Source organism: Vicia villosa, linkage group LG5, assembly GCF_029867415.1.
Source record: "Vicia villosa cultivar HV-30 ecotype Madison, WI linkage group LG5, Vvil1.0, whole genome shotgun sequence".
Lineage (NCBI taxonomy): Eukaryota > Viridiplantae > Streptophyta > Magnoliopsida > Fabales > Fabaceae > Vicia > Vicia villosa.
The window spans coordinates 127087434-127111861 of record NC_081184.1 but is presented as its reverse complement, the minus strand read 5'-3'; the positions used below and the strand labels follow the sequence as shown (position 1 = coordinate 127111861).

Here is a 24428-nt window from a genome sequence, read left to right as displayed (position 1 = left end):
TCCCGTGCTTGGGCTGAGTCAGCAGGAGACTCACGTTCTGGATGAGCATAGCGTAGGGTTCGGAGATGGTTGACCGAATCCTCCGCTGCGTGACGCGTGGTCTTCGCGCGTGGATAACTCTTGACGGTTATCCAGTAAATGGGCCCAAATGACTTGGGCCTGCTCGGCTAGTGAGAAGAGCTGGGCCTGCTCGGCCCAGTCTAGAACATTAATCTATAGTAAACAAGTTCAGTCAGCCAAACAACCAAGTACCCCATGTCTAGTATACAAGGGAATAGGGGGTAGCGAAAATGGAATCTGTGTTTTATAAAGGGGGAATCTAACAAAAAAAAAACTAATAGGGGGCAAAACTGAATCTCGCCCTAATGGCAGGGGGTGAATATGTATTATCCCTAAAATATATAATCAAATAATTTTATCAATCTTATAGTTACTTTAGCATTCAAACTTACAGTTACTTTTTAGAAAACGTCTTCCTTGAAAATATCATTAGAAGCGATTTCAATGATTTTCTTTAAAGCTTCTGTCGTTCTTCCATTCCTCAAACTTCATCGATCCCACATAACCAGGTACCTTTTAACTTAAGTTTTATCTTCAACATTTTTGTTTTCTAGTCAGGAAGGGCGTTAATACGATCGACCTAGTGAGTGATTCTGAAATTGAAACTTCATCTGCTTCTACACTGGGGACACCCTCCAATTCTCATCTCCCCTCTCTTAGTAGCGATCATATAAGACCAGAAATCATACCCATATCTAATGATTCTGACTTAGAAAGGGTGTCTAGAGATTCCTTGGAGGAAGAAACTTCGTCATCTGGTTCATTAGACGCCCTTATATCAAATGTTGGCGGAGGAATAAATCGTGTCGAAATTCCTATGTTGCCTCGTGTCTTATTGGATTAGAAGGTACAAGCCAATTTGCAAACGAGAGAACACTCTAAAGATTACATTCAACTTCATTTGCAGAGTAATGGTTACGAGCCTAGCAACACTGGTGTGCTGGCCTACTTGAATCTTCAAAGTCGGTCGATTGCATCAAAGTATGACTGGTAGATGCAAAAGTAGCGGGCACTTCATCAGCTCTAACCACTAAGACCGCTATAGATAAGATTGATATTATGGTCGGCGATCCCCTAGTGTGGTTAACCCTCTTAATGATAGGGAAAAAAGGATATGTAGTTCTTTTGATGGTTGTGTAGTCCTTTTCTATGAGTGTTTGTTTACAAAATAGGGCTTCGACTGCCTTTTTCTGAATTTGAGGTAGATGTCTGTTACCTATTGCTACTAAGAAGCATAGTCGAGAAAAGCTTTAGTGGATAAAAACAAAAGGTTTTTCAAAGACACATGAAGACTTGTGGGACGAAAGGTTAGTCGAGAAATGTTTAATTTTTTTCTAAGAGTTTCAAAGGCTAATTTTGACAGGACTCGCCTAGATGGGTTAATCTCTCTCTCTCTCTCTCTCTCTCTCTTCTCTCTCTCTCTCTCTCTCTCTCTCTCTCTCTCTCTCTCTCTCTCTCTCTCTCTCTCTCTCTCTCTCTCTGAATTCCCCTTCCCATTGAAAAGGGCTTTTCTTTTTTGCTATAAATGGGAAGACCTTTATAATTGATTTGTGGATGATATCATTATGAAGGTGAGAATTTATTCAAGAGAAAGGTGATTGTGGACCCTTGTTTTACATTGTGTCATATTTTTGGTGTTTTCGTCGAGTCAACTTCGCAGTAGTGTCTAGTATAGGATTTTCAGTCAATAGGGGTGACAAATAGCTCTTCTTAGGGATCCTAATTTTCTCTTTGAGAGTTTGCTTAGGTGGTAGGGCAAAGTGTAGGGGGAGTTTTTCTATGATTTGACATAATGCGGTGGTCTAGACCATTTGGAGGACGTGAATGAGGTTGCGTTTTTTGGTTCTTCAACAAACGTAACAGAAGTGGAGGAAAAAATATTTTTTTTTGCTTGAAAATGATTTTTGAGTTGATCAATGGAGAACTCTTGCATCTTCATATGATGACTTCAAATTCCTATCCTTACCATAGCGAATTGAGATTTCGACCTAGTAGGAAATGCATGTGTCTTTTTTCTTCTTCCCTTAAGATATGTTTGATTTGATGATATGAGATGGAATGAAGTGGTAAACAATAAAATTTCATTGTTTAGATTTGCAAATAACTGATAGAGTAGAATAGAACATGATGAAATTCATTTCATATCATTCCATCAAATTCTCTATTTTTTGTTTCATCCGATTTTGTTTCATCCGATTTAAGAGTGTATATAATAGAATAATAGATTCTCTTATTATGTTCTATCGATTCAAGAATAACCTTAGTTATTATTGACTTAGTGTTGGTGATCCACCTAGCTTAAACTACTTGTTCTTAAGGTGTTCTTCTTTTCGAGATTGATTTTTTGAAGTTGAAATGTTGAATTGTGATGATTTGTATGTTTTTACTGTGCTAGTTTTTTTCTCTCCTTTATTTATATTGTGCATTCTTGTTGTAATTTATAATATATCTTATACGAATGTATGCTCTTTTCTACTTGATTCAATTTCAACTATTTTACCTTATTATTAATCTTAATACTATTTTGCCTTTCTAATTTTTTCTCTTCACAATATCCCTATAAAATTTATAACTGACATACACAAATGTGTTTTTTCGGTAAATAATTTTAAAAATAAAAATATGCACTGACATGGTAAAACTATTTTACACTGTCAACCAATGACGATCATTCCCAATGACGATCATGAATTAGGACAAATTAGACTGAAAATTTAAAAAAACTTGTATGACATGGCAGAACGTTATATTTTAATTGGATGACAGTGCAAAACTTTTTTACACTGTCGGTGCATAACCATTAAACTCTTATTTTATTTAAGGGTCATGCTAACGAGTGCCCCAGGGGCACTCTTTAAGCATTCTAAATAAAGAAAATATTCTTTCAAAAGTTCACCATTTCAATTTTCGATGCATTCATTACGCATATTTTCAAGAAAAACTTACTTTTTAAAGCTATTAAAGAGTGCCCCTGGGGCACTTGTTAGCATTTCCCTTTAAACTTTAAAATAAGTTACCAATAAAGAAAAATAATGGGTTTAAAATACACATTTTTATTTTATCTTTTATAATTAACCACCAGTGGCCTGAGTTTTGATTTCGGAGTAGTGCGAGTCGGCCAATCGACCTCAGCCATACCTGCACGGCTGCTCACTCTTCGCCGCCAACCTCCGTTGCCGTCGCAGATTGAGTTCACAGAGATTGTTCTCCTTCTCTTACAACCTTCCATCACTCTCACCGGTACCTACCTCTCGCCCCTTTCCTCTGTATTTAGGGTTTTATCTCTGGTGTTTGATCTGTTTCGATACCAAAATATATAAAATGTTGGTGCCTGTGATTGCGGAACCAATCTTTCATTGTTTTAATCTCATTTTTCAATTGAATTTTTCACATTAAGATATTTTTCTTTGCGTTTATCTGTTTTTTTTTATAAGGATCTTATTAGCATTTATCCACTTTGTTTAGATGTTAGACTTTGATAAGTAGTTATAGCTTTATAGATTTTCAATCTGCTTAATTGTTAATGTCACATTCTAAAATGTGATTGAAATTATCATATGTTGAATTTCCAACACCTTGATATTGCGGCATTTGGCTTGGCTTTGTTGTGTTGGGTTTGAAGGGATGCATTTAGTCCCACATTGCTCAGAGATATAGTCTGTGTTGTGTTTATAGTGAGGGCATTCCTCATCCTACAAACCGGTTTTATAGGGATGAGTTAGGTCTAACTCACATTCTGATAATATGTAATTACGGAACAAACTTTGTCTCTCCGATTTTAAGGTTGGAACAATCCCTTCAAAGAAAATTTTCAGAGTTCTTGTAACTTGTAAGTCTTGTTTTAAGAATATTAAAGCCTTTTAGCTCTATTCTCATCTATGGAATTGTTATTATAATCCTCTAAGAAAATTATTTTAGCGAACAAAATAATATCATATGGACATAGATCAAGGGCTGTGTATTTTTTAATTCTAATTTTATGGCATGGCATGAGATTAAATCAATTCTTATTTGATTTGAAAACTTAGTGAGTGTTTGTTACAGCTTTGGAATCCTTACAAACGTGCGTCTAGGCTGATGCAACACATCGTTGCTTTATAATTTCTACGTTTAAAATGCATAGGGATGCGATGCGAGCATGAAGATGCATTAGCTGTGTTTAATTGATTTTGAAAATTAATTGATTCTTGGTTTGTGTTCATAGATCCCAATTCCGGTTTTAAACTTAGTGCGCCACCAAATCCTCAAGCTCCAAGATGTTTGGTTTTGGCAGAATTGTTTCTAATGCTGCTGTATGTCTTCGTGAAAACTTAACAGTGAGTTTTCTCCTTTCATCATTTTGGGTTTACGACTGCTGTCCTTTTCAATTTTAGAAGATTATTATGCTTCAACTATGCTTTTGCTTAGTGTAGGGTTTTCTGTTTCCCGACATGCATTGCAGTTAAGAATCAAAATAGTTACACCGTTTTGGTTTTGTACAGTTTCGCAGTGTGCAAGTACGAAATATAAACATTGGAGGTGGTCTTGGAGGTGAGATTCCAGATAGCAAGCGTCTTCAGTATGCTCTTCAGCATATCCACGGGATTGGCCGTGCAAAAGCTCATCACATTGTGTGTGAGCTTGGAGTTGAGAACAAATATGTCAAGGACCTAAGCAAAAGAGAACTATACTCTCTTCGTGAATTGCTGGCCAAGTACTTGATTGGAAATGATTTGGTACTCTAATCTTCTTTACTTTTTGATTTTGCACGTTATGTGTTTTGTTCCATAATATAATGTACAATGCCTCTGATTGTTTTGGTTACTTTTTTATTTCAGAAAAAGTTAGTTGAGAGAGATGTGGGAAGGTTGGTTGGTATTCAATGCTATAGGGGGATTAGGCATGCCGATGGTTTACCCTGTCGTGGACAGCGAACTCATACAAATTCCCGCACTAGGAGGACTATGCGTACTTACGGAGGTTCAAGATAAATGCTGCTCAAGTAACAGATGAGTTGTGTTACAGCTCTGCTTCGAGCTTATTGAAATAAGTTTTGTTAGACACTTGATTACATTAGTCAAATCCACACACATTGATCTTTGTATTATCAATTACCCTTGACATGCTTATTGGCTTATCATAGCTTTGCAAGAATATTAGTTATAGTTTTTGCATTGATGCTGTCTTGCTGGATTTTGTTTTTCTTAATGAATTGCTTTTTATTCAATTTACCATTCAATGAAAGAATAACATGTTGGAGGCAAGAAATGAAGGTCAACACATCAATTTCGTTGACACAGATGGTTATTTCCTTTGTGTTTACTCTTTTTTTTTTGCTGAATCATATATTTTACAATGTATGAACAATTGGTCGAACATAAAAACTTAATGCACAATTTTTTTTTGTTATTTTAGATATACAAAAGAAAAAGAATTTATCTTAACGAACAACACCCGTTGTTGTTGCTCAACTAAGATTGATGATTGAATTCCTTTTTGAATTCTGTAAAACCTAATTCAAATTTTACGAGGAACTCCAACCCCAAACAAAGGGTGCTATGTAGAAAGCAACACATCTCTTGATCAGCGAAAAAACGTTATATGCTATACTCGGGGCTAGGGTTTCTTGGCCTGCAACAAATTCAAAATTCCAGTGTTTTATGAGGTGATTCATTATTATAGATCACTTCCTTTACTGAAGTTTAGCTATCCTCATGTTAAATAGAAACATGAAGATATGGAAAAGTAAAAACAAGAAGTGGTTATTGTACCTTTTTCAGATATTTTTTGTGAAGTTTCAGTGCTGCCATGCAGGCCTTTTTGGCATCTAGATTTCCATTTGTGTCATTCAATATCTAAGAAAAATTAAATCAAATGGCCAATGTTAATATATATGATTTCAAAAGAAAGACAAACATGATCGATGCAATTGTTCCTTCGAATTCAGTATAACAAACCTTGACAACATCATCTAGACCTCGTGCTTGCTGAAGCAGTGTTGCACTTTTTTCTTTCAACACACTAGCAACAAGGAAAATCGATATGGGAAGAGGAGGTTCTTCTGTGTTCTTTGCTCCATTTCTCATATTTTCTCTCTCGAACTTTCCATAATGACGAATTGACTTTAATCTTGCTTTAGATTCATCAGATTTTTCAGAAGCGTCTTCTGATTCTTCATACAACCAGAACGTATTGGGATCATATTCTAGAGCCCACATCATCTGTTAAATATTTAAAGTAGTTAGTTATTATTACAATCACGATAAACTAGTGATGTATGCAATTCAAAAACTTGATTTCAACAAACAATTTCTAACAGAAAATGATGCAAACTGTTATTAAGGCACTGAGTTATGTTAACACGCGAAAATGATGCAAACTGTTATTAAGGCACTGAGTTATGTTAACATGCGACTAACATCGAAGAAACATGATTGAATAAAACTGGTAGAAAGTAAGCTAAACAAACCTCCCAAAGATACAATGAATCGCAAAAGGAGAATTCTCGACGAAATAGAACCATAAGCATCCGAAAAGCGAACAGATAGTCACCTCCTCCAATATGTTCTGTGCCACAACATCAAAAGACAGTTTCCAGTTACTTTCCATTTTGAGAACATCAAGTTGTTTAAAAAGTAGCCACAGAATACAAAAAATCAATGGATCATAATATATGAAGGAAAATATTTCAACCCTTTGAAATGTTCAAACAATATTGATATAAAATTGAAGGACAGATTCAAGGAAATACCTATATGTTGATGAAGTTTTGGATCAATTACTTGAGTAATTAAAGCCAAATTATTTAGTTGAGTTTCCACCCCGACCGAGTTATTAGTGCATCTGAAATTTCCTCGCTATAAAAATTAAACAACATAGGTCATAAGCCAATAACCGATAAGCAACGATGAAAATTTCTTCTGTTTTACTAGCTTTTCAAGAAATCATTTCATGCTAACCATGTTTAAAAACATATCAATAACAAAATAAATCACATATAGAGATTAGAGCTTACTAATCTACGCATCAGACGCTCGAAACACCAGAAGGCATCAGCTTCATCATCGAGAAGTATTATCATAGGAGAGCATAGGTCACTCATTCCTGTCGATCGTATAAAGTTAACCATAAGTTTACATCAGTTCGAAAATATGGTTACATTATAGATTCAAATCGATTACATATCTAATGACCAACCTTGACCATAGCCGACATCTGTATCTATCCGAGCATAAACAGCGAGAATATCCCATAATTTCGACAAATTTTCTTTCTTCTCATAAAAAACCAGTGTCCTATCGGTTCGAATCACGTCAAGACCTGAAATGTGAATCATTTTATGATATAAGATTTTACTTTTCAACATGTGAAAAACATTCAATAGGAGATATGTTTTCACAAACCTATTTGATGTAGAGTTAACATCCATTGAATTACTTTTTTGTCTGTCACCTTCTTTGCTGCATTAATAGTGTTTGTACTACCTATCTCCGGAACCGGTATAATCACTCCATTTTCTGGATTATTTTCTAACAGAACGATTGGATCTTGAATCGGTTGACCGTCGTCAGTAACCACAGGTGCTGTGATGAATCTACCACTTCCCACGAGCGGGAATAATTGACGACATTCTTCCTTCCATTCAGCATATTTCTCCCTGAAAATACAGATTAAGTTATACAACTAATCAATGATCAATTAGATTGATAAACGGGAAATAATTACCTTCGACGCTGCCTTATCTCCTCTCTTTCCTCAAATGTGCTTTTGGCATCATAGCAACTGAGTAGAAATTCCCAAACTTCTCCTCTAATTGATGGATGGATTCCCTGGTTCGTAAATTTCAATAACGTCAGACAAATTATTCCGAGGATCCATTAGGCTAACCTATCTTCAACATATTAAATCACGATTTTATGATTCAAAACGCGATTACCCCACGGTGGATTCGGCTTAGAGTCTTGCCAATATCCAAATACCCTTCTGGAGAAAATGCAGCCTGCCATTTTTTTACACTTAGAGTTTTACCAGCCTGCACGACAAGTAACAAAAACAAAGCTCGACTCAGTTCGACTTATTTCCATCTCTAGTCGTGACAAATCATTACAAGTCAATATACATACACATGCATGCATGCATACGTGCAAACATGTATGTATATATGGATTAAAAACAAACCTTGATTCTAAACCGAGACTTGGGAACATCGGTGCATTCGGGGCGGGTTTCATAGAAAGAATCAGCAGGCGTTCCAGGATCAAACCACATCCCAAAAAAATGAAAAGAATTCTGAGAGAAAAAGGTCTATATACAAATATAGAAAGAATGAAAGATTGTTGTATGAATAATATATGCTTAACGGCTAGCACCCATAGCTGGACCCCTTTGAAAAGATCAAACAAACTCAGGAAAAAAAGAATTCCTTGAAATCTTTGATGAAGAATTCAAAGGGGATCCAACTAAGGGTTGGCTAAGCTCCAAAGGCAACAAAACAAAAAGACACAAAAAATAGTTTATGGTTTTGTGGATTAACATTGGTGATTGTGTTAAGGGAATGGAAGTGCTGTCAAAAATAATTGTTAACCTCAAATAGTTGCCGTTTAATGCGTAAACTTGCACAATCTAGTTTGTTTTCTCTCTCACTTTTTTTATTATTTGTTTGTAATTGTGTATTTTTGTATGATGACTTAGGAGAAGACTTGGTCTTTTTCGTTTACTTATTATAGGAAATGGTTTTTGTGAGTGGATAACAATGCATTTATATAGGTGAATGTATATTTATAATAATTGGTTTGGTTTGAATGGTTAAAAGTGGAAATGATCAACAAAGCAAAGTGGAAAGAATCCTAGTATATGCTAAATCTTTGGTAAAAATGTACTTGAAAACATCATAATATAGTGTAATCTAACCACAATGGTATATAGCACACATAAATAATACGTCGGATAAATCATTCAAATAGTGTCATACATAATACATAAAAAAGTACATAAATTTAATCAAAATACATAATAAATAAAAAAGTACATAAATTTAATCAAAATACAGACCTCAATAAAATCACAGGAATCACTACTATGTGTGCCGGACAACATCCTCTTCCTCTACCATGCCTCTGTCTCTGGCCCCGCCTCTGCATCCACGTCCTCCGCTGACTACTCTGTCTCTACCGTCAAGTGCCCCACCGGTTCTAGCACGATGTCGACGGTACAAAAATGCCCTCTCTTCCACCCCATGATACCATCTAGTACACGTCTGTGATCAAACCCCTCAGAGAAGAAACTAGCGGCAATAATTGCATGCGACATATCAAGTATCTCACGACAGCGAGGAAGAACATCGTCAGTATGGTCCAACTGAGACTGATGAGTTTCCAAGATTTCCTCATAGGCTCTGGGTGGTGATCCCGGTGCAGTGGGGATCATTTATGGATGTGACACCGTGAAGTACCAAGTGATGTACCCGTCTGCGGTGCTCTAGTCTCTCTCTGATCTGGTTGCCCGAGCCTCGTCAGGAACCATGTGATGCTTCCAATCTACAAAGACCTCATCTATCTGCCGACAAGTCATCAAGATAGGAGCGGAGACAAGAGGGTCGTGAGGTATTGTCTGACAGTACCCGAACTGCCGCATGACGCACTCCGGAAGATAACGAACTGTGATGGACGAACTGACAACCAACCATCCAGAATATAGGGCAATGTCATCCCACGGAACTGTCTCACGGTGAGCTGCATAGAAGTCCTATCGAATGTCCTCTGCAGCGATGCGGTCAAATGTGTGTTTGTAAGGCTCCGACATGGGGAAGTGGTGTAATATTCAACCCTAGAAAAAAACACGGGGATCATCTACGGAACCACCAAACGTTTCATATGTTCCGTAGATGCATCTACGGAATATTCTGCAACTTCAAAAACGCAAAAATGGCGTAAGTAATTGTTCATATAGTTGGAAAAAACAATTTTCACCCCATGATCATCCGTTTTACACATCAAACAATATCTACATTGCCTCTAAAGTATGTTTCTAAAACTAACTAATGATTTAAACACCTAAAAATCTACTCAAACTCTATTACGGGAAATACTCTAAAATAACTCGAAAACTAACCGATTAAATTGAGTTTTAAAGTTATAATGTGTTGATGTTGACATTAACGTTAACGATCGAACTCAAGAAAAAAAAAACTATTTTGGTGGAAGTTTGATTTTTGAGTTGAGAGAGTTTGAGAATTTGAGAAGGTGAAAAGTGAAGAATGAGGGAGGAGAAGAGTCTGACGCGAATATAACATCAAATGCTTCCGTAGATGTGCCTACGGAACAAAACAACTTTGAAATAAAAAAAAATAGTATTTCCGAAAGTACATTTACGAAAATAGGAGGACATTTTTGACAACGCGCATGGTGCATGAGAGATTCAAGGGATGAGGTAAGAGATTCTCGTTTTAAAACACATGAAAATGGACAATACTTACAAAAGGGCTCACCTTTTTTGTTCCATATATTTTTCTCTCAGCCTAGTTTGTATTCACATGTTCAGAAAACCAAGAACATACATAACGACACATAGCTACAACAAAAAGGTGCAAACAGTGGTAAGTGGTCACCATCTTCATCTAATTATTTCAATTTTTTCAATACATCTAATTATTTCAATTTTTTCAATATGTTCTGCTTCAATTCTCAATTATCTTTCACAAGTTTTAATGTTCTCCCTCTTTATTTCTCTTGTCTAGGTTATTACTATGGATGTTCAAATATTTTTACGGATCATATATTTGGTGTAAATCACACTACTTCATATATGGCTTTTAGGTTATTTTTATGTAAGTTCACAATGTACATCAGGCATAAATTGTTTAGGTTAGTGCTAGCTAATTTGAACTTTAGGATAAATGACCTTTTATAGTTTCTCGGACTTCAAATAAATCAAAGTTTTTAGCACTGAATTAGCAACGAGGAAAATTTACCGTTGTATTTGTTTTATTATTCCTTACGACTTTGATTAAATTAGTCTAATGAAACTAAATTAGAGACAAAATGGTTAAACGAGCAATTGTGTTATAGATAAGAAATTGGTATCTACTTATCAATTGTTCAAGGAATATGAAGATGAAGTGGATGTGTTTATTAGGGTTGATGTTGCTCGTCCAAAGAAAACTAGTTTTACAAAAATCAGACGTCCTTGTTTAAAGTGTCATTTAAAAATGTGAGTGTAGATGTTTTGAAAGATCATTAAATATGTAATGTAATTAACAAAAGTAATACATGTTGGATATACAAAAGAAGAAAAATATGAGTCCATCAATTCAAGTAGATATATAGAAGATGAGCCTATTGATTTTTTTAAAAAAAGTATGAATCTGATCATACCAAAAAGTTTATGAATGTAGTTAAAAGTATGAATCTGATCATACCGAAAAGTTTATGAATGTAATTAAAGAAGATTTTTGTGATTGTCCCAAAATATTTAAGAAACTGGTGAGTGATGCAAAGACGTTATTATATAATTGTACTAAGTTCATAAAATTGTTTGCGGTCTTAAAATTGTATAACACTCGAGGTGATAATGGATGGTCTGATAAGAGCTTCACTAAGTTGTTAATTCTTTTAAAAGACATGCTTTATGAGAATAACATGCTCTCTAGCCAAACCTATGAGACTAAAAAAATTGTGTTCTATTGGCATGAATGATGAGAATATACATGTATGTCCTAATGATTTTATTTTATTTATAAATGAGTATGCATCATTAAGTATGTGTCTCAAATATATCATCTGGGATATAAGACGAAAGAAACAAATTTAACCAAATTGTTATTGTATTTTTTGATAATCTCAAGATTTATGTGTATGTATAAGAATGTGGGAGATGAAAACCAGTTGACATGACATGCAAATGATAGGATTATTGATGGAAATTCCCAAACTTCTCCTCTAATTGATGGATGGATTCCCTGGTTCGTAAATTTCAATAACGTCAGACAAATTATTCCGAGGATCCATTAGGCTAACCTATCTTCAACATATTAAATCACGATTCTATGATTCAAAACGCGATTACCCCACGGTGGATTCGGCTTAGAGTCTTGCCTATATCCAAATACCCTTCTGGAGAAAATGCAGCCTGCCATTTTTTCACACTTAGAGTTTTACCAGCCTGCACGACAAGTAACAAAAACAAAGCTCGACTCAGTTCTTATTTCCATCTCTAGTCGTGACAAATCATTACAAGTCAATATACATACACATGCATGCATGCATACGTGCAAACATGTATGTATATATGGATTAAAAACAAACCTTGATTCTAAACCGAGACTTGGGAACATCGGTGCATTCGGGGCGGGTTTCATAGAAAGAATCAGCAGGCGTTCCAGGATCAAACCACATCCCAAAAAATGAAAAGAATTCTGAGAGAAAAAGCTCTATATGCAAATATAGAAAGAATGAAAGATTGTTGTATGAATAATATATGCTTAACGGCTAGCACCCATAGCTGGACCCCTTTGAAAAGATCAAACAAACTCAGGAAAAAAAGAATTCCTTGAAATCTTTGATGAAGAATTCAAAGGGGATCCAACTAAGGGCTGGCTAAGCTCCAAAGGCAACAAAACAAAAAGACACAAAAAATAGTTTATGGTTTTGTGGATTAACATTGGTGATTGTGTTAAGGGAATGGAAGTGCTGTCAAAAATAATTGTTAACCTCAAATAGTTGCCGTTTAATGCGTAAACTTGCACAATCTAGTTTGTTTTCTCTCTCACTTTTTTTATTATTTGTTTGTAATTGTGTATTTTTGTATGATGACTTAGGAGAAGACTTGGTCTTTTTCGTTTACTTATTATAGGAAATGGTTTTTGTGAGTGGATAACAATGCATGTATATAGGTGAATGTATATTTATAATAATTGGTTTGGTTTGAATGGTTAAAAGTGGAAATGATTAACAAAGCAAAGTGGAAAGAATCCTAGTATATGCTAAATCTTTGGTAAAAATGTACTTGATTGGTGATATCTAGAATGAATGTGTCTCTTTTGATATACATAAGATAAATCTTAATAATAGTTTAAAACTAGTACAACAATTGGTGTCTAAAATTATTACAACAATTAGTTTCAGCTAGTTTCTAAGTGTTTTTATGAGAAAAAACAGTTCTTTTTAAAAAAATCTTATTGATTAATTTATTTAAATATATTTTAAATAATTTACAACACCTTGTAAATATATTAAAGAAAAATCACTCTTAAAATCAAGAATGCTTTAAAGAAAAGCACAATAAATTTATTTAAAAATATATCAAACAGAAATATTCATATTAACAATATTTATAAAAAAACACTAGAGTGTTTTTTTAATTTTATAATAAAACACATTTTCCTTGGCATAGGATATGTTTTAAAACACGTGAAAATGAACAATACTTTTGTAAAAATGACTCACCTTTTTTGTTCCATATATTTTGGAAATTTCTTTTTCCATCCCATGTCTTCTTGGTCACCTCCGGTGAAAAATCCAAAATACTCATAATTTCGGAAATGCATTTCGGAAATGCAAAAAAAATGCTGTTTTCGGAGATGCATCTCCGAAAATGCCTTTTTTTTTTCTTCAAAATTTGTCTTATTTCGGAAATGCATTTCCGAAAAACAGCATTTCGGAAGTGCATTTCCGAAATACTGCGCGTTTTGCAGATTAAACAAAACAGCCCCTCCCCCAATTCATTTTTACCCTAAATCACCATCAACACTTCCTCTCTTAATATTTTTTGCAAAACCAAGTTTCAAGTCTACATCAAAGGCCGATTCTAATTGCTCTACTACATTCAAAAGCTACTCAATCACTTCAATTGGTAAGTTTCTAAATCTTTAGATCCATGATTCAAATGCATTTTAGGGTTGTTAGAAATTGCAAAAACGATATAGGGATAGGTTGGTAGTAGTATTTAGGTTGTTTAGAAGCATTATAACATGTTAGAAGTTTGCATTTGAGGTTCTGCCATGGATGTTGCAGAATTTGACTTCGCAGCGGTGTTTCGGAAGTTCATTTCTGAAAACACCTCCCTCACCAGTTTCGGAAATGAACTTCCGAAGTGTGCCCATAATTTTTTTTTCAATTGTTCCGCATTCTTATTGATTTCAATTGTTTTCAGGAATATGGCAGGCAACCCAGCACGCATCAGACAGGGGAGAGAGACCCAGACAGCGTCGGCTAGACGCGAGCGGGCGGCGCAGCTAGCGTCGACGCAGGGACGGGGTCGTGTGCGAGTACCCGTGCAGATGGACGAGGGTACTTCCTCATCTGGATCGAGGAGTCGTTTGGCTCGGGTCTCTTCTTCCCGCCAGCATGAGGTATGAGAGGAGGAGGAGGAGGCAGTTAGATACCAGGAGGCGGAGGAGGAGGTACCGGATGTTGACCCTCCGCACGGGGAGGAGGAGGAGGAGGGATACCCGGGAGGGCCTATTGACACGTCCGTGCTGATTTCCTACCACGAGCACGTCGCTCGACGTGTCTGGGTGGGAGAGGTATTTCTTATAATTTATCCGACTTTATTAATTAACTGTTTTTTATTTAGCTTTTTATTCCACATTTTTTTAACGGTCTAATTAACAATGTTTTTTTTGTTGTAACAGGAGAGACAGACTTTAAAATAGGTGAACCACGCCCGGAAGATTTTAGGTCTCTTTAAACCAGAGGCGCAGTGGTTTAACGACGCGGTGAGAGGTTTAGGGCTAGGTGGGCTATGCATGACGGGGTATACCACCATCAGCCACGACATGCAGGGGGCTTTGTAGAGCGGTGGCACATGGAGACGTCTTCTTTCCACTTACCAGTTGGGGAGATGACGATCACCTTGCACGATGTGCAGTGTTTTCTCCACTTATCGATTAGGGGGATGCTGCTGGATCATTCCCGGATCGAGAGGGTCGAAGTCATAGAGTGGATGGCGGTCTATCTGGGTATGGAGCCAGATATGACTGGTTTTGAGTTCCAGGCGACAAATGGGCCTCATATCTGGTGGCGGCCGCCGAATCTGAGGCTGCGGAGAACGCCCTATTCATGGAGTATCACCGTGCCCGCGCTCTCCGGTGCTGGTTCATGTTTGTGGTAGGCATTGCACTCTTTGTGGACAAGAGTGCAAGATACGTCGACGTGACCTACCTCCGCTACTTCATGGACTTGACTACCGTTCACCAGTGGAACTGGGGTCAGCTATTCTGGTATACCTATACCAGAAGCTGAATGAGGCCTCCAACTGGAGGACCAGGCAGTTGACCGGATCTTGCACACTCTTGATGGTACGTTTCATTTTAATTGTTTCACATTTATTTATGGTTTGTATTTATTTTTAATACATTATCGTGTTTGTATTTCAGGGCTGGATCATCTTCTACTTCCCCCACATCCCCGGCTTCCACGTTGATTCTGCGTACAAGGACGCCATGCCCAGGGTTGCCCGATACGTTCTCCATAGGGGGAACAATGTTGTGGGACCATACCGTGGGTACCTTGACCGCACGATGCACGATGACATCAGTAGGAGGCCAATCAGCGACTACACTGCTATTGTCGCCTTCGACAGCATCTCGTTATATTCTGGCTGGTTGGCATGCGGGACCAACACCATGGTGAGGTATCTCCCGGAGCGGTGCATGAGGCAGTTTGGATTTGTGTAGATGATACCCAGGTCACCTTTTGAGGCTGCTCCCGATACAGTTACCTGAGTGCACTCCCTGACATATTTGCGGATTGGGAGCGTCATGTGGTCCCAGAGGAGTATCTTCGCTTGCAGGTCACTCAGGACTGGCACAGTGTGGAGGGGTATGTCACATGGTTCTATCAGGTGTCACATCCTCTGATGACACCCGATGCTCCCGACGCTCCTAGGCCAGCATACGAGGAGGTCCTGGAGAACCAGCAGGCCGAGGATGACCATGCCATTGATCTCCTACCGATCTGCCAGCGGATAGAGCTGCTTAGGCGGGACGCGTTGGATCAAGGTATCATTGATTTGGGCGGTCCAGAGGCAGTCATCGTGGTGGAGAGGATCGTCGGTGACGCGGGCCGTGTGGCGGCATATACGAGGCAGAGGAGGTCCCAGGGAATGAGGGTTAGGCATGCCCAGTAGGGGTTCGGGTTTATTTTTCTTGTATTCGGATTGTATTTCGCACACTATTACTCGTTTTGAATATATATTATTTGAATTTTATTTATCATATTAGTAGTTTATGTTGATATGTCGTTTAGTTTGTTCGGCGTTTTCGTTTAATTAAATACGAGACTGTTAAGAAAAACATAAAAAAAAATACAATTTCTGCATAATTCGGAAGTGCATTTTCGAAATCCCCCAAAATGTGAAAAAAGGTGTTTTCGGAAGTGCATCTCCGAAAACACCCCCCATTTGGTGTTTTTGGAACTGCACTTCCGAGTCTGGGAAAATTTAGAAAAAAAAATACTTCGGAGATGCATTTCCGAAGCAGGGGTAAGTTAGAGTTTTCGCTGTTTAGGGTTTAGGGTTTATGGTTTAGGGCCCATATGAAGGTGGATAAAGAAATTTTCTATATTTTTCTCTCAGTCTAATTTGTGTTCATATATTCAGAAAACCAAGAATATACATAACGAGTAACGACACATAGTTACGACAAAAAGAGGCAAACAATGGTAAGCGGTCACCATCTTCATCTAAATCTTTCAATTTCGTCAATATGTTATGCTTCATTTCTCAACTATCTTTCACAAGTTTTAATTTTCTCCCTCTTTATCTCTCTTGTCTAGGTTATTGCTATGGATGTTCATATATTTACAAATCATATATTTGGTGTAAACCACACTACTTCATTTATGTCTTTTAGGTTATTTTTATGTAAGTTCACAAGGTACATTATGCATAAACTATTTGGGATAATACTAGCTAATTTGAACTTTATAGTTTAAGTCCGAGTAAATCAAAGTTTTTAGCATTGAATTAGCACCGAGAAAAATTTACTGTTGTCTTTTTTTATTATTCCTTACGACTTTGATTAAATTGGTCTTATGAAACTAAGTTAGAGACAAAATGGTTAAACGAGCAATTGTGTTATAAATAAGAAATTGATATCTACTTATCAATCATTCAAGGAATATGAAGATGGAATGGATGTGTTTATTAGGGTTGATGTTTCTCATCCAAAGAAAACTAGGTCTATAACAATCATATGTCCTTGTTTAAAATGTTGTTGTAAAAATGTGAGTGTAGATGTTTTGAAAGATCATTAAGTATGTAACATAATTAACGAAAGCTATACATGTTAAGAAAAATATGAGTCCAGAAATTCGAGTAGAGATATACAAGAGATGGGCCTATTGATTTAAAAACAGATACGTAAGAATGTGATCATGCCTAAAAGTTTATGAATGTAATTGAAGAAGATTTTTGTGATTGTCCCGAAATGTTTGAGAGACTGGTGAGTGATGCAAAGACATTGTTGTATGATTATACTAAGTTTACAAAATTGTTTGTTGTCTTAAAATTGTATAACACTAAAGGTCACAGTGGATGGTCTGATAAGAGCTTCACTAACTTGCTAATTCTTTTAAAATATATGTTTTATGAGAATAACATGCTCTTTAGCTAAATCTATGAGACTACAAAAAATTTGTATTCTATTAGCATGAGTTATGAGAATAGACACGTGTGTCCTAATGTTTTTATTTTATTTATAAATGAGTACGCATCATTAAGTATGTGCCTCAAATATATTGCCTGGATATAAGACAAAATCATGTTACATGGTCGATGATTTTGTTGATTATAATAATCTACCTCGATTAGCATGCATGAAGCGCAAGTTTATGATGTTGTGTATGTGGATTTTTGGTCCCACACAACATGGAATGATATAGACATATACTTGGCCCCATTAATTGAAAACTTGTGGCTTTTGTGGGAGATAAATGTAGATGTATATGATGATTACATAAAAGAACTATTCACATTGATGGTTATGATATATGGAGTCATTAATGATTTTTCGACTTACAATAATCTATCTGACTTTAGTGTCAACAGAAAGTGAGAATGAAAATGAGAATGTATTTCTAGGTCATTGTGAAAATTTGAATTCTAAACATCATTATAGAAAGTGGAATGAAGCTCTTAATGGTGAATCAAAATAAGGTAGAGCCTTTTTTTTTTGTTGAAAAGTGATCAATTATACGAAAAAGTAAATAACTCGGACAATAATTGAGGAAATCATTATCCGAGCAAACTTGTCACAATGGGAAAAAGGTCAATTTTCTTAGAAATGTCATATATGAAGTCATTATATGCAAGATATTTCCTTTATGTCATGTATATCGAAAGAATATTTTTGAAAGTGTAATTGGTATGTTACTCAATATGGCGAGAAATACAAAAATGCGATCAATGCAAGGTTGGACCAGTAAAATTCTTGATTAAGACTATAATTTAAACCGCTAAGAATGAGAGTGATCATATATATCTACCCCCAAAAGCTCATACTGTGTCAAGAAGATAAAAATTATCTAGTGTAATTTTTTAGGTAAAATACCCTTTTTGGTCCCTTAAGTTTACGTCGGGGTCCATTTTGGTCCCTTAAATTTAAAAAGTTCCAAATTAATCCTTTAATTGTTCAAAAAGATCCACAGTGATCCTTTTCGTCAATTTGGCTAAAACATGCGTTAGTTTTGGTCTACGTGGTCGGTGATGTGGATGACAATACCTTCTTCTTCGTTCCATCTTTCCATTCCTTTTTCTTCTTTGTTTCATTTTCTCTAAATTTTAGGGTTCTTAAATTTTAAAGCTTTCAAGTGTGAAATTGATTGTGGAAAATGAAGTTGTCATCATCAACAAACTCTGAACAACGTACATATGAATCCAATGTCGATGGTCGTTTGGATGCCAATTTGCGATGGAAACCCATATGTGGCAGTAGAGACATGGCTATTCTTCGAAGAGCTTCAACTGTCAGAAACTTTGGGAAACAATCTTGGGGTTGTCATTTTTATAAGGTAAAAATGAAATTAAATTACTTCTTCATTTTTGTTTGTTATGATTGGGATGCAATGTGAATTACACGGGATACAACACAAGATGGTTGTGGATATTTTCAATAGTTTTATGATGATGTGGTGGATGAGAAATACCAATTTATGAAGAATCAAAAAAGTAGGTTAGAGAAACTTCAAAAATGAACTTGATGCAGGAAAAATGGAGGTGGAATCTATAAAGGCAACAAATGATGGACTGAAGATACAAATTAAATGAAGAAGATCATGAATTCAAAAAAAATTGGAAGAGATTGTTTTGTATTGTTTTAGTTGTGGTCCTATTTAGAATATTGTAACAATTGTATCAGTTTGAACTAATTTGAGTCAACTGCAACATTTTGTTTTAGAATGTCGTGGTATTTATAATGTTGCAACCGTTGTAACAATTGTATCAGTTTCAAATGTTTGTTATGAATTAATGTGTTTCCATTTAAAGTATTGTGTATGTTTGTTTTCAATTGAATATGTTTTCTTTCATTCACAATTAGTTTATACCATTATTTATTAGTTGGTTTATACTTAAACATATAGATATTCAATTGAACAAAACACTTAAGTTTGGTCCATTAATAATGTGGTGTGAACCACCAATATTCAGACATTACATTATAGATTCAAAAGACCTTACATTACAGCTTGTAGCTTGAAACTTAACTAAAAAAACTAAACTAAACTTACAAGTGACATCAGAAGGTAGGAATAACTTCAAACGATTCTCTAAATAAATCGTCATCCTTTAATAAGAAGAGGTATGCTCATTGGAAATAGAAGACAAAAACCTTTATAAAAATAATGAATTATGATATATTGGTTGCTTTAAAATATGACATATGTTCCCACACATCTAGTTGATGATGTTGTGAAAAACAAATCAAGAAAAATCTGGACCAAAGAGGATAAGAAAAAGGTGTAGCACAATTTAAAAGAAAAAATTGTTATCACTACCGCTCACAGTATTGATGAGTTTTTTTGTGTTTCTCATTGTAAATATGCTAAGTAAATGAGAGACACCTTTCAAGTTACCCATGAAGGTACAACTGAGGTAAAAAAGAACTATAATGAACATATTGGCCTATGGATACGAGTTAATAAAAAAAATATTGGAGTATTTTTCAACTTAGATGAAGATGAAACAGAGATTAATTACTCAAAAATAGGAAGAAATATTTTTAGTCAAATGAGGCACGCCATCAAAGGAAGGGAAATCATCACTCTACCTCCAAAGGCACAATTAAGGGAAAGACAATAATAAGCAAACAATGGCCTTCCTTCATCCTCCACAATGTTCATGAAGAAGATCAGAAGTAAAAGCAATCAAAGCTTAACAAAATCATCAAGAAATTGGAGAAATAATTTCTTATATCTCCAATGGTGTCTAGTGAAAATGATGGTGATGAGATTAATTAGTTATTTGCTTACTTGTTATTGTTATTTGTCTTTCTTTTGCAATTCCTTTCTTGTACTAAAATTGCCTTCAAATTGAATAAAATGTTGTGTTTTCATTTTCTAAATGTTTATGTGACTATGTGTGCATATTTAAATTCGTGCAATGCATCTTTTTTCGCCTTTTTGACTATGACAAAGGGGGAGAAATATACTCTCGGTGAGAGTATAATATATTTTCTACTTAATAGAGGGGGAGTTTAACCACTCCAAATTTATCCTTCTATCTGTTTTTCACCACTTCCCTGAGAGATGCGTTGTCATCATTAAAAATGTGAAGAATGTGAAACCATGTTTTGCAGATTATTCAAGAAGTGATCAAAGCTAAAGATGACTATCATAGTTTGCTTTTGATGATGACAACTTAATTTCACTATTGACAACTTATGAAGATGCAACCTTTGATAAACCTTAAATCATAAAGCTAAGCAAGTTTGTCAAGCAGTTAAAGATGCATGAGATAGTCTATTCAAGATTATCTCTCCGAATCAAGCAGGTGAACTAGGATTTTGATGAACCTTAAAGCATGGGAACACTCATCCACACAGAGCAGTGAATCACGTGCGGGTGATTTGAACTGTTTGTACTATATAAAGACCAGATCGTGCCATTTTAGGTATTCAATTCATTCTCACTCTAATATTACTCTTCATCGGTTCTTAATCAAAAAAGGTTTAAGTCAATACTATCTCAGTTTAGTTTGGTTTAATTTTTAGTGTTTTTCAAAAATGGAACGAACCAAACTAACCAGTTTGATTCAGTGTGGTTTGGTTCTGACGATCGGTTTACATCACTATTTTTTTCAAATATTATATTAATTTGTGTATTATCCGCTTTCATGTTTTTCAATATATTTTATGATATTATCTTTTTAAAGAATACATTTCATATAATCTTTTTCATTTATTTCATTCTCTTATTTTCAAACAACTTATAAATTGTACTTAATCCATATAAAATAGTATCAAATAGAACACAATAATAACGACAAAAAGTTTTCATGCATAGAAATTATCATGCTTCACACCTCAAATACATCAAAATTATTTTGTAATAGGACTAAAAGCAATCAAGACAACTTGAAATATGAAGAAGGATAACTATAGTCATCAATTTAGCTCTTCGGTTTGACGGTTCCTAAAAACTTAAATGAAGAACCGAACGAAATCATCTCAGTTTCATTGGTTTGGTTAAGTTTTTGAGACAAACCAGAACAATTAATTTTTTTGTTTGGTTTGGTTTAGATTGTCGGTTTAATTAATTTTTTTTTATCCACTTACACCCCTAGTATTAACTTGGCAAATCCACCCCTTTCCATCGTATCGGAAACTTGCCCCAATCGCTTCAAGATCTCATTTTTCCATTTCACTAACATTTTTTATTTCCAAACGGAAAGGATTGGTCTTTTGATCAATGATAAAATGCATCAAATTCAATTTTTGATTATATATGTATAAAAATTATTTGATTTTTTTCTCTCATTCTCTATGAAATTAGCTGATTCTCATACAGTATATGCTATAACTACAAATCCTTCTTTTTCTAAACCTTCTATTTTCTTACAATATCAAGAACATAAGCTTATCTTTATAAACTTTTGAAGCATCCAAAGGATTCAAAAGCCTTCAATTCTTGATGGAAATTTTTTTGTCGGCTATATATGACAATGCATCTGGTAAAATACATCCCTGAAAAAGTTTACTAAAGATGATTACCTCATAAAGGAGAATTTTTTTTTTATCAAATTAACAGACTGTATGGAATTAATTAGCCTCATGTCACAAGACATGAATATTCTTGTTAACATGAAGCAAAACACAAACCTACATACCAAGTTACAAAAATATTCAAAGAGAGTTCATACTCTAAAGAATGAAAGTGACCTTATACTTTGCAACAGAATCAAAGTAACCCAAAACAGAAGGGAGAATAATAAAAAGTTGTAACAGCTTCTTTACCACAATTTTGCAAAATTTCCCATACAAATACTCCAATGATGACTCTATTCTAATCATCCCTCTCTAGCTTCATCATTTCTAGCATATTTCTTTCTTTGTCATCATCCTCTTTCAATGGCCACCTTCATTTTCAGGTCTAACAAAATGGTCCATGCCTTGACCTGGTTTTGTCTCACGCTAATGATTCATAAGGGGGCTGCTTATGAGTTCATAGTTGGTGGCCAAAAGGGATGGAGTGTTCCAAGTGATTCCAGTTACAATCCTTTCAATCAATGGGCCGAAAAGAGCCGTTTTCAAGTAGGAGACTCCCTAGGTGAGATATATATACTCGTCTTCAATCTAATCCTATATTATTTTTTATACGTAGACGAAGTAGTAATACTTATTAGAAACTCACACACACAACTGCGAAAACCAGGGTTTGAATCCTGGTGTTGGCGTCCAACCTAGCAAGATCGGTTTTTATGTACTAACACCTATTTTTGTGCATGCTTACTACAGTGTTCAACTACCAATCTGGCAAAGACTCGGTGCTTGCTGTAAAGAGTGAAGACTATGCAAGCTGTAACACTGCTTCACCTTATGCAAAATACACTGATGGTCACACAGTCATCAAGCTCAGCCAATCAGGGCCTCATTTCTTCATCAGTGGAAACAAAGACAACTGTGCCAAAAATGAGAAAATAACAGTGATTGTTCTTTCTGACAGAAGCAACAGCGGCGGTTCATCAAACACTAACCAAACAAGCAATGCTTCTCCACCTTCACCACAATCATCATCATCGCCTCCTTCACCATCTCCTTCTAAGCCAGATGATCAAACTCCATCTCCAGATACAAACCAAACACCATCTACTAGTGATCATGGTCATCCTCCTCGCAACGGTGCTGCTTCGGTCTTTGTCAACATAGCTGGTTCTGTTGGAACACTCATGGCTTCTGTTCTTATTTTATCTAAGTATTGATTGATTGATTTTTTATATTTTGTTTTCTGTTTGATTTTCTATGTTTTGAGTTCAGTGTGAACTATGTGTTTGTTCAAAGTTGGGATGGTGTTTGATATTTGTTTGTGAAGATTGAAAAATAAGGTGCAATGATTTATATACACTTTAGTGTGCTTCTTGTTCAATAATGTAAAAATGTTGTAATGTTAAAAATGAAATGAATTAAACCCATTTTTTTATGGAAAATGTCTTCCTTTTCGATTGGTTTATGACTTCATGTGGCATCGGTCATACTTTGATTGTTCATACATCATAGACAAAGTAAAACATGAGGGATGTATTATTATTAGTTTATTATTGTCCATAAAAGAAGAAAGAAAAAACAAATAAAACATTCGATAAAAAACAATAAAGCAATAAGGGGTCCAAAATCTAAAATGTAATAGTGGTTCAAATTGTTGGGTGAACATTATTATGTTTATATAGTGTTTGAGGAAGGAAAATGTGCTCAATATATATTTTGAACGCATCTTAAATCCATCAAGTTGTTTTACACATTTTCACAATATCAATAATTGATTCAACGTATAATTAAGACCAATAAGTACATGCTACATTTGCTTGAAATTGTTATTTTTACTTCTATAGAGATGACATATTCAGATGACTTTACATTTTTAGGATATAAAAAGGAGGATAATGTTACTTAGACTCTAGAAATATGTCGCAAGATGTTAAAAGACTCATAAAATATGTCTTATGTGATTGTCACTGATCATAATACTTCACGATAAATTCTACTGCAAAAATATTCTCTACATTATATACTTTGCTGTCTCGATATCACATAACAAAAAAGCAAGATCGAAAATTAAAGGAATCTTGAGAAAATAATAAATGAATGGTGAAGACAGAAAAATGATCAATCTACATAAAGATTGGAACCCGTAATAGATGCATGAAATTAGGGGTGTTCAAAACCAAACCAACCCAATAGA

The 24428-nt window shown here is 35.2% G+C and overlaps 3 protein-coding genes across 4 annotated transcripts; 2 read left to right on the top strand and 1 right to left on the bottom strand.

The window, feature by feature from the left end:
- The first annotated feature begins 3122 nt into the window (after positions 1–3122).
- Positions 3123–5266, top strand: LOC131602413 (small ribosomal subunit protein uS13m-like). Its single transcript, XM_058874520.1, has 4 exons — positions 3123–3300; positions 4265–4376; positions 4542–4775; positions 4878–5266. Exons 2-4 carry the CDS (start codon positions 4317–4319, stop codon positions 5028–5030), a joined length of 447 nt encoding a protein of 148 aa, XP_058730503.1. The 5' UTR covers positions 3123–3300; positions 4265–4316; the 3' UTR covers positions 5031–5266.
- A 41-nt stretch (positions 5267–5307) lies between these two features.
- Positions 5308–12671, bottom strand: LOC131602412 (uncharacterized). 2 transcript variants are annotated; one of them, XM_058874519.1, is made up of 11 exons: positions 12342–12671; positions 12103–12198; positions 7765–7868; positions 7443–7696; positions 7237–7359; positions 7055–7143; positions 6791–6896; positions 6509–6606; positions 5997–6260; positions 5811–5894; positions 5308–5670 (listed from the first exon to the last, which is right to left on the bottom strand). In XM_058874519.1, exons 1-11 carry the CDS (start codon positions 12429–12431, stop codon positions 5656–5658), a joined length of 1323 nt encoding a protein of 440 aa, XP_058730502.1. In that variant the 5' UTR covers positions 12432–12671; the 3' UTR covers positions 5308–5655. The 2 variants fall into 2 exon arrangements, with proteins under 2 accessions (XP_058730502.1, XP_058730501.1); XM_058874518.1 differs by lacking the exons at positions 12103–12198; positions 12342–12671 and adding exons at positions 7976–8071; positions 8218–8560.
- Positions 12672–22532: 9861 nt separating this feature from the next.
- Positions 22533–23662, top strand: LOC131607285 (early nodulin-like protein 9). The gene is made up of 2 exons (XM_058879298.1): positions 22533–22799; positions 22988–23662. Exons 1-2 carry the CDS (start codon positions 22601–22603, stop codon positions 23449–23451), a joined length of 663 nt encoding a protein of 220 aa, XP_058735281.1. The 5' UTR covers positions 22533–22600; the 3' UTR covers positions 23452–23662.
- Positions 23663–24428: the final 766 nt, after the last annotated feature.

Coding starts and splice junctions, on each gene's coding strand:
- LOC131607285 (XM_058879298.1), top strand. CDS start 22,601: ATGGCCACCTTCATTTTCAGGTCTAACAAAATGGTCCATGCCTTGACC. Junction 22,800..22,987: donor TCAAGTAGGAGACTCCCTAG/GTGAGATATATA, acceptor TGCTTACTACAG/TGTTCAACTACCAATCTGGC.
- LOC131602413 (XM_058874520.1), top strand. CDS start 4,317: ATGTTTGGTTTTGGCAGAATTGTTTCTAATGCTGCTGTATGTCTTCGT. Junction 4,377..4,541: donor GTCTTCGTGAAAACTTAACA/GTGAGTTTTCTC, acceptor GGTTTTGTACAG/TTTCGCAGTGTGCAAGTACG. Junction 4,776..4,877: donor ACTTGATTGGAAATGATTTG/GTACTCTAATCT, acceptor TTTTTATTTCAG/AAAAAGTTAGTTGAGAGAGA.
- LOC131602412 (XM_058874519.1), bottom strand. CDS start 12,431: ATGTGGTTTGATCCTGGAACGCCTGCTGATTCTTTCTATGAAACCCGC. Junction 7,697..7,764: donor GAGATAAGGCAGCGTCGAAG/GTAATTATTTCC, acceptor CTGTATTTTCAG/GGAGAAATATGCTGAATGGA. Junction 5,895..5,996: donor GTCTAGATGATGTTGTCAAG/GTTTGTTATACT, acceptor AATTTTTCTTAG/ATATTGAATGACACAAATGG.